The sequence below is a fragment of the Calliphora vicina genome, chromosome 1, assembly GCF_958450345.1.
Source record: "Calliphora vicina chromosome 1, idCalVici1.1, whole genome shotgun sequence".
Lineage (NCBI taxonomy): Eukaryota > Metazoa > Arthropoda > Insecta > Diptera > Calliphoridae > Calliphora > Calliphora vicina.
In genome coordinates, this window is record NC_088780.1 from 73,148,713 (window position 1) to 73,160,005 (window position 11,293).

The window sequence follows — 11,293 nt, forward strand, 5'->3', positions numbered from 1 at the left end:
GAAAAAACCTTATAAAAAGTTTAAAATGGTTCTATTAAATTCTATAAATTCTATCGAAACAAAATTAAAAAAAATATTAAACCAATAAAATCGATGTGGTCACCCGTGTGGGTATTGGTAAAGCGAAGGATAACGAACTTCACGAATTCGTACGCAGACGAATAAAAATGACCAGCGACAAAATGAAAGCCAGATACGACGAGCAGCGAATTCTGAGGGATTTAATGAAGGCCAACTTGTACTGCTGTATAACCCACAACGCAAGAAAGGACTGTCTCACAAACTACAAACCCATTGGGATGGACCATACAAGGTGATTAAGAAATTAAACGACGTGGTGTACAGAATACAGAAAGAAAAGAGCCCGAGATCTAAAATGAAGGTCGTACGATTTTAACGGCTGGTTCAAAAGTTGCATAATGCTTTCAAATAGCAGTGCCTCTCAAACTGTAACATATCTGTGGGCATTATTAACATTGAATAAAAGCTTTCAGTGACCATTGATCGTAAGTATGGCAACGCTGTTTGCTGCGACCGTATATTCGAATCCGAATATTCAGTTAAAGAACATTGTAGAAAGTACACCATTGATGGCGTATGTATTAGAAAGCTCTAGAATATACGCAGAGGTTGCAGTAGTTAGTGAGTTTATCAGAGACGCTTTTCGAATAAACATCAACTGAGTTCCTTAAAGTGTGCTGTATTTTTCAAGTGAATTCGTGACATTATAAAGTGTGTCTGTATTTCTGCGAATTTATAAACGTGTATAAAAAACATTGAGTGACTATTTAATTCTGTTGTTGTACATTTTAAATAAAGAGTTGTTACAATTTTCAAACTACTAAATGGCTTTTATTTGCAATCAAAAGTATCCGGTTTATTTAAAGGAAATAAACCAACGTTTTTAAAAGGTTAAAGCGTAACAGTATTTTATTTACAAGAGTTTTATGGATATTATAGTGATTATCGGAAATTGACCTTATATGTACCGATATTCACAAAATCCAGTAGTATGATTTTTGGATACAATTTATTGATCTGTATACAATTTTAGTTAAATATCGATAGAGTATTTTATAAAATATTTATGAGTATTAAAGTGATTTTCGGAATGGACCTTATATGGGAGATGGTCAAATATGGACCAATATTAACACACTATTGTAGTATCATTTGTGAATAAATACTAGAGTAACTTCGGGTAATGTGGACTACCGTTTTGTTTTTTCTAAATTTTGACCACAATATATATGGATATTAAAAAAGTTGTGAAGCAATAAATTAGCTATTGTATTCTCTAATTGTTTTTGCAGTTGAAAATTTGTTCCATCAAAGGATAAAAAATTTATGTGAAAATATTGTAAGGAACCCAAAAACCAGCATTAAAAAATTGGAGGGTAAGTAATATGGACCACTATATGAGGGTAATGTGGACTAGTATTTAAAACATAAAATTCATGAACCAGCTAATCATGAATGATTAAAAAATTTAATTTCAATATATTTTTATTAATACAAACTATGCTTACAAAGTACATAGTTATTGTCGGGTAATATGGACCAGTAGTACATAATCAAGTAATTTAAGTGGTCCACATTACACGAACTTGGGTTACATTGGTAAAAAAATATTTTTAGCTAATAATCTAAATGTGCTTAAATTCTTACCAAATATATGCAAAACTACGTGTCCACTTTAACTATATAAAACAACCAAACATTAAATTCTACCAGTACCTGTACCAAATTTTGTTTCTTACTTGAGCAGAAAAAAATGTTGAGCACAGCTAATTTCAATACAAGAATAAAAAGCCATCATATCAATTACTCATGAAAGCAAATGTGCAATTGTCGTTTCAAACAAATTGTAAAATGTACGACAAATCAGTTTTATCATACCTTCAATAGTTTCTGAAAAAAGACACTGGTCCACATTAGACGCATAGTCCACAATACCCGAAGTTACTCAACCGATCTCTGTAAAACTTTAGTTCGATAGCGATATTTTTCGGATATTTATTTTTTTGGATCATGTTTTTGTTTTTTTTTTGGATAATTTTTAAGGATATGGGGATTATGCATGTCGAATATATAAGATGATAGCGCCATATATAAGATATTTATGTGTATTTCAGTGATTTTCGGAAGTGAACTTTATATAGGGGCTATTGTCCAATAGTGCCCGATCCAAAAACAAAATTGGTCTCGCGATTTCTCTTTGCACGAAACTTAGTTGTGCTGAATTATGCATGGATACTGCAATTTTGTGGGAAAGAAATTTGTATGGGGACCGAATATTACCGTTTTTAACAGAATTTGTCCTTTTATTATAAGAATAATGAGTGAAAATTTCATGGTATGTATACTCTGCAATGAATTTACCCAAAATCACAAAAAACATGTGTTGACCCACCATTACCCTGGTTCTACAAATTCGATTTTGGTGATTTTCAATACTAAACTGCTTAGAAAAATGGTAAACATTTCATTAATTATGTATTTCGGACGTGAGAGTGTTTTAAACAAATATACGGACATAGCTCAATCGACTTAGAATGAATATTTCTCAATGTTACACACGGAATGACAAACTTATATATTGTAGCATAAACTATATGTCAACTATACCGACAGAATATTGAAATGCAAAAGAATTAATATCATATTACAGAAACGACAAAACAGTAAACACTTTGTGTGTTGTACTAATCGTTACTTAATTTGTATGTGATTCTTGCGTTCAATGTTCTGTCCAATTGCTACATTCTCCACTTTAGGCTAAAATGCAATGTAAGCATTAATTTAGTATATAATCAATAACATTTTAATAAATGGACACACTTTGCATTACCAACTCTGAGCTGTAATTTAGCTCGAGCAAAGTGGTATAAAAATAAAACAACTTTTGATTTTCTTCTCTTATATGGCGATCCTGCCAGTCTTTTGGAGTGCTAGAAAATAAAAAAAGCACCCAAAAGCATATTGGCATATTTTTGATCCTGCCTGTCCTTCGGAGTGCTTAATTTTAGAGCACCCAATGAAAAATGTTGTTTACAAATTGTAATCTTTTATTTACACCAGTCTTTTGGAGTGCTTAACAAAAAAAAAAGAGCACCCAAAAGTAATCTTGTGGTTCCTGGCGGACAGCCAAGTCTCCGCCACAGGTTCTGTACGGCCAAAGTACAGAATGAGATCGCCTGGCCCAAAGGCGATCACTATAGAAGAAGACAGAAGAAGTCCTAAACCAAAGGAAGATCCTGCCATGTGGTTAAAAATCGACCGGATCGATATCCTTCTAAAAGCCTCATCAAAATAAAATGTATATAAAAAGAAATATAGAAAAAAAATATGTATATAATAAATTTAAAAAAAAAAACTACTGTGCATCCATTTGCACGTATAGGGTCAGTAGGCGTTAACCGCCATTTGACAAAAATTTAACCATTAAAATATAGTAAAAAATAAAATGTAAACTATAATATATAATAAATAATTTTTAAGAAATAGAAATTTATTACATAGTTCTAATTAAGTCTAATTAAGTAAAAAAAAAATTTAAGGTCCTTTGAAATAGATTAGAAAGGATAAAAAATGCATATTTGCACAGAAATAGTAAATCTTATAAGATCATTAGAAAATGCATACATATCGGACGGTTTGTCATGCGAATTGGCAATGAAATATTCTACACAGGTTGTCGTAAAGGTACTTGCTAAAAACTGCACCATTGATAAAGTTAAACTTATCATGGAAGCAGGACAGTTTAACAGCATGAATGAAGCTGTCAGTAAGTTTGTAAACAGCTGTACCGAGGCAACAGGTCAGCAGAATGCCATACTATACTATGGCCAAAGACAGAATAATTATGATAGGAGAAGAGACTATAACAGAAATAACAATAACTTTTATGCCAACAATGACTTTAAAAATCCGAATAGAAACGGAAATAATACTAATAACAGCAACAGAAATAGATGGCGACGTGGTAACAGCAGCGGAAGTTATGTAAGAGCAGCCAATCTATCTGATAGCGATTCGGAAAACCCGAACGCTCCCTAGGATCAGAATAGTGTACAATCTTAACCTCAACTTTAGCATTTTCATAAGACTACAGATTAATCAAACTAAAGAATTATTAACATTGCTAGTGCAGACATATCCTTGCTAAAACACCAATATGACTTTAAAAAATTAAATACTAAATATATAACAAAATTAAGTGGAATAGGTGAAGGCAAAATTAGATCTCTGGTACGATGTTTTTTTTTTATCTAAGATACAAGTAGTTTTTAATACCTCATAACTTTCACGTTGTGAGAGATGAATTCACCATACCATGCGACGATATTATAGAAATGGATTTCATTAAAAAATATAACTGCGTTCTTGAATTCAGCCAAGACCAGGATTGTTTTATTTTAAGACCTGAAAATTTTCCACAGCAGATAGAAGTACCAATTATAAGTGCTTACAGCGGTATTACGTTGCCTGCCAGAGCAAAGGTGATTCGTCAAGTAAGATTCACTCATGCTGAACAAGAAATAAATTGTTCCAAATCAGGAGCCCCAAGAAGGTGTATTTAAAGCTAACACGTTGGTTAAATCTGACAAAGCCTTTATTAGGATTTTAAATACCAATGAAAAGATAATTATGTTGCTGATGCATTATCACGTATATCCATAAATGACTTGAAAAAAATAAACAATGAAAATAACAATATATACAAAATAAACACACGATCAATGGCAAAAGAGTCACTTAAAAAGTCTCCAGTTACAATAAACAAACGGCATTTAGAAAATGAAAATGAGAAGCCCAATATATTTGTACCAATTATGAATTCTGACGTCAGACAATTTTGTAAGCTAAAGATTACCCCACAAAAATTTTATATTAAACGTGGCAAATCTGCATTAGCATGTATACAAATGAATGAATTGTTTATTAATGGGAAATTTGACTTAGGACAATTTTTCCCAAGGCTCGAAGAAGTGGCCGGTAAACTAAACATTAATAAATTACAAGTGGCACCTAGTGAGAAAATTTTCGAATTTATCTCTATTAATGAATTTAAAGAAATGGGCAATAAATTATTAAAATTATTAAAAGTAGCGCTACTTAATGAGGTGATCCACGCAACAAGTGCCAAATTAATAACAGAGATAATGAAACGATACCACGATGATCCAGCAGAAGGAGGACATTCTGGTGTTTCAAGAACTCTTAATAAAATAAAAAGATATTATTTCTGGAAGAATATGACTCGTGATATTACGAAATATGTTAAAATGTGTCAAAACTGCCAGTCGGCTAAAATTACAAAACACACAAAAATGCCATTGACTTTGACAAACACACCGACTAAACCATTTGATACGGTAATAGTGGATACTATAGGTCCACTACCAAAATCTTATAACGGAAATTCTTATGCTGTCACAATAATATGTGACATGACAAAATATCTTGTAACGGTACCCATACAAGATAAAAGCGCAAAATCAGCTATATTTGAACATTTTATTCTTACTTATGGTCCGATGAAGACGTTCATTACGGACATGGGTACAGAGTACAAAAACTCAGTACTTAATGAATTGTGTAACCTTTTAAAAATAGAGAATATTACATCGACTGCTTATCATCATCAGACACTAGGAACTGTGGAAAGAAGTCATAGAACCTTCAACGAATATGTAAGATCATACATATCCGTTGACAAAAGCGATTGGGATGAATGGCGCAAGTATTTCACTTATTGTTTTAATACTACGCCATCTACGGTACATGACTACTGTCCTTATGAGTTAGTTTTTGGTAAGCTTCCTAATGGGTTTCAACAATTTAATGAGATTCAATCAATAGCTCCTGTATATAATGTAGAAGATTATGCTAAGGAAGTTAGATATAGATTAGAAGTGGCACATAAGAGGGCCCGAGAACTAATTGATAGGTATAAGTTAAAACAGAAATTAAATTATGATAAGACATTGTTAGATTATACATTTAAAATAGGAGATTTAGTTTTAGTTAAAAATGAAGCAGGTCATAAATTAGATCCGCAATATAAAGGACCTTTTGAAATTAAAAATATAGATTTAAGAAATAATGTAACAATAATAGATAAGAAAAATAACAAAGAGCAAATAGTTCATAAGAATAGACTTAAGATTTTTAACAATGAATAGAATTAAAATTTTCCATTATAAAGTCTACGTAGACATATTTTAAATTACTTATAAGATATATATTTTGTAATAAAATTTAATATTAAGGTTATTGTAATCATTTGTTAAAGAATGTCCATACACTTAAAAACTGTATGAACATTCTTCCGTAAAAGGGAGGTGTAGCATAAACTATATGTCAACTATACCGACAGAATATTGAAATGCAAAAGAATTAATATCATATTACAGAAACGACAAAACAGTAAACACTTTGTGTGTTGTACTAATCGTTACTTAATTTGTATGTGATTCTTGCGTTCAATGTTCTGTCCAATTGCTACATTCTCCACTTTAGGCTAAAATGCAATGTAAGCATTAATTTAGTATATAATCAATAACATTTTAATAAATGGACACACTTTGCATTACCAACTCTGAGCTGTAATTTAGCTCGAGCAAAGTGGTATAAAAATAAAACAACTTTTGATTTTCTTCTCTTATAATATAACCACTTATGTTGGTGGAGGGTATAATTAGAACACAACTAATGCATTAATTATTATATATATGGTTTTTTATTTATAGGTCGCATTGGAACTGCTGTTGGTTGGGGACGGACTGCAGAGGGAGGTGAACTTCCATCCATTGTAAACCAAGTTAAAGTACCTATTATGTCTATTATAGAATGCAGAAACCAAAAATACAAAAGTTCTAGAATTACTTCTACTATGCTTTGCGCAGGACGACCAAATATGGATTCATGTCAGGGAGACAGTGGTGGTCCATTATTGCTTTCTAATGGAATTAAATACTTCATAGTTGGTATTGTTTCATGGGGAGTAGGCTGTGGTAGAGAAGGCTATCCAGGAGTTTATACAAGAGTCAGTAAATTTATTCCTTGGATAAAGTCTAATTTAGAAAACACATGCTTATGCTCCTGAGCTTTACAACTCTTTAAGAGTAATTTTTAATAACTTTTTTGGATCCAATTTATTATTTTATTGTTTCTATTTTACTTAATAAATAATTAATTTTGAATAATACTTATTTTTTTAATTTGGTTGTGTCAAATATATAAATTAAGTAGTCCTCAGTGGGGCAGAAATAAAATATTTTGAAATAAATCTGTCACTTTAACTGACTGATCCGATTGATATGAAATTTCACAAACTGGTAACAGATGAGTATTATAGATTTACCAATACGTCGCCCATGTTTTTTCTTAATATCGCACCAATGCACAGTGGTTTCCCCCATATGCCAAAAATAAAAAACAAATTTTGTTGCTTTTTCTGCGAAATTTAGCATTTGTATTGTGGTTGCATAATTATTAAAGAAAACTTAAGTTAAAACTTAAGAAGTCTCAAAAAACCATACAATCATTAAATTGTAACTTATTTTCTACTAAATTAAATAATAAAAGCTGGAAAAATATACATAAGCCCATTAAAAAATCCCTGAAGAATACTTTTTTGACCTTTTCAAAACACACGCTTTTTAGAAACTACTTTTTCACGTAGACTTTTAGTTATTTGGTCCTCATCTGCCCACAACATATTATACATCAAATTGTAGATTTTTTATCCCTCTTTAAATTAAAAAATATTGTGGCCGCGGGTTTTTGGATATTTTTGCATATGAATGCGATTAGACATCAAAGATAAATAATGAAAAATCGCATTTTGCCAATATACCATTTTTTGAGTACTTTATATCGTACAAATTATAGCTAAAAAATGGAAGACCAGTAAGAACGAAAAGTAAAGTATTTTGAAGGGAAAAATATATTCGTTTGTGTTCCGATTTCAAAAAATAGAATCTTCTAGTCGAGCACTACATAAAACCACGTCCTAGCTATCAATTAGCTCTTATAGCTTAGGAGATATTCGCATTTGAAAATTAAATTTTAAAAAAAAAAGTTTTTTGAAAAAAACTTTTAACCTCTTACTCCAGTTTTTTGATGATCGCGTTTCTAAATATTGTCCCAAAATTACCCTAGTTTTTAACGACTTCATATAAATCTCAATTTTAAAGGGCCCTAAAGAGCCTGGAAGCTAATTTTTTTTATATTTGGATTGCTTGAGAATGTAGCTCTCAAATAAGATATAATTAAGTAGCTAGCATAATTAGTACCCGATATAAATGCGGGCATATTTTTTCGAAAAATGTCCCAAAATTACCCCAGTTTTTAACGACTTCATATAAATCGCAATTTTGGAAGCCCCTAAAGAGCTAGGAAGCTAAATTTTTAAAAAAAATGCGGACATATCGGACATTTTTTAAAAAATGACCCCAGTTTTTAACGACTTCATATAAATCGCAATTTTAAAGGGCCCTAAGAGCTAGGAAGCTAAATTTTTTTATATTTGGATTGCTTGAGAATGTAGCTTTCTAATAAGGTATAACTTAATTAGCTAGCATAATTACTACCCTATATAAATGCGGGCATATCGGACATTTTTCGAAAAATATCCCAAAATTACCTCAGTTTTTAACGACTTCATATAAATCGCAATTTTGGAGGCCCCTAAAGAGCTAGGAAGCTAAGTTTTTTAAAAAAATGCGGACATATCGGACATTTTTCGAAAAATGACCCCAGTTTTTAACGACTTCATACAAAAGCCACCGTAATTACTACCCGATATAAATGCGGGCATATCGGACATTTTTCGAAAAATGTTCCAAAATTACCCCAGTTTTTAACGACTTCATATAAATTGCATTTTTGGAGGCCCCTAAGAGCTAGGAAGCCATATTTTTTTATATTTAGATTGCCTAAGAATGCAGCTTTCTAATAAGGTATAACTTAAATAGCTAGCAATAATTAAAAAATGCGGACATATCGGACATTTTTCGAAAAATGTCCCAAAATTACCCCAGTTTTTAACGACTTCATATAAATCACAATTTTGGAGGCCCCTAAAGAGGTAGGAAATAGTATAGTGTAAATAGTTACTGTGACTATAATATTGTTAAAAATCTTGTAACACTATTTAAATGGTTACAGTAACCATGCCCAATTATATTTTTTCTCTGCGTGTATATATATAAAAATAGATGTATGTTCCAAATGAACTCAAAAACGGCTGGACCGATTTTAATGAAAATTTCAGGAAATCTTCAGAATAGCCTAGCGGGTAACACTCTAAAGTCATATTTTTGATTTTCGGTCTGTGGTCGGAGGGCTGTGGCAAAATCAAATTTTAACATACCGCTAATGCCATCTATATATATAAAAACCGCTGGACCGCTAATGCCATCTATATATATAAAAAACCGCTGGACCGATTTGGGCGTGTAAAAATCCAATTTTTACATTATACCGCTAATGCCATATATTTCATAAAAATAGATGCGTGTGGCTTGACCGATATTGATAAAATTTTCACGGAATCTTCAGAAAAACCTTTTGGGTAACAGTGTATAGTCAGATTTTTGATTTTCGGTCTGTGATAAACAATTTTGTTTACTCTTGCATATTAGGTGCATGAATAAGAAATTTCCATATGAAATCTACTTTTAATCAAAAAATTATGATGTTAACAAGCTCGATGACCAAATACAATTGAAAGTGTTTGGCGAAACAATAAAATAAAAATCGATTGACACAGTAATGAACAAGTCGTCAATTGTCCTACTGAATTTTTTGTCCTACTTTTTTTTTCATTGGAACCTGCCGAAATTCCACCACATGTATTAATATTAAAGGTTGGATTACCGACTTTTTCCGACACTGTATATTAAAATCGAGATGCAATACAAAACAGATGTTTTCTAAAGGCCAGCAACGCGGACCGGGTTCAGCTAGTATATAAATAATAAAATAAATAATTAATAAAATAATGAAACAAATAATAAAATAACTAAATACCTAAATAAAACTACAATAAATAAATAAATAATAAAATAACTAAATAAAAACTAAAATAACTAAATAAATAATAAAATAACTAAAATATAAACATACTAAAATTAAAAAATTTAATAAAATATTTTTGATTTTTTTTTTTAAATCAAAAATATTTTTGACTTTTTTTTTCAAAATGGGCCCTTTTTATTTTTTTTAAGAAAGCTTAGGTCTTTTCCTAAGCGACCTATATGGTCGCTTAGTGGGATGCGAGTGGGATATCTATCAAAAAAATATTTTGTAACTCAAGATTTAAAATTTTTGAATTTTTTTGCAAAATCAAAAACTTTGTTGACTTTTTTTAAAAAAATGGACCCATTTTTTAATTTTTTTTTTGCTCAGAAGAAAGCTTATGTGTTTTCCTTTAACACCCTTTTTGTCGCTTAGTGGGATGCGAGTGGGATATCTATAAAAAAATGTTTTGTAACTCAAGACATACAATTTTTTACTTTTTTTTTTGAAAAATCAAAAACCTTTTTGACTTTTTTTTTCCAAAATGGACTCTTTTTTTATTATTTTTTTTTCTCAAAAGAAAGCTTAGGTCTTTTCCTTTAAAACCTTTTTGGTCGCTTAGTGGGATGCGAGTGGGATATCTATCAAAATAAATGTTTTGTAACTCAAGCCAAATTTTTTAAATTTGCACTATTTTAATTTTTTTCATATTTGTGTGTAAACCTTAAAAATTAAACTTACGCAGAGAAACTAGACACATTAGCCTTTCCGATGGTATGTAACATACCCAACTAAAATTTCATAGCCTCGATACTGTAATTCCCATAATATGTTAACCTCAGGAATAAAAATCACTTTTTTTCTAGGGAAATGTTGAATAATTTAATTTTGTTATTTATTTGTAATAATAATTAATTTAATATATAATAATAATAATAATAATAATAATTTAGTAAAATTTAATCTTAATCACAATAGATCAATTTATATAATAACTATTTTTACACTTAATTTATGAAGTTTTTAAATTTTCAAATATCCATACTTTTATCCTCCTTATTTGTCACCTTTATTAGCTGCTTTTTTTTGGTCAATCCTTTCTTGGCGTTATTAGATTCAGCTACTGATTTCGCTGCTGGCTTCTTTTTTGGCTTTGGAAAGAAATCGCATTGAGTAGATGCAGAAAACTTTTTTAATTTGAGTCTTCCATCGACAAGCGGTATGAAAGCATGGTATTGAGCAGTGCCATCGATTGTTACCGCAG

General features: G+C 30.7%; 1 protein-coding gene across 1 annotated transcript in view; it reads left to right on the forward strand.

Annotated features, from left to right (window-relative positions):
* LOC135963196 (trypsin-1) overlaps window positions 1-7,211 on the forward strand; it is a 231,709-nt gene extending 224,498 nt beyond the window's left edge. The window contains exon 3 of the mRNA XM_065514965.1: window positions 6,756-7,211. Coding sequence (XP_065371037.1) covers window positions 6,756-7,111 — 356 coding nt within the window. The 3' untranslated portion in view covers window positions 7,112-7,211. The remainder of the gene's footprint in view (window positions 1-6,755) is intronic.
* The last annotated feature ends 4,082 nt before the right edge of the window (window positions 7,212-11,293 follow it).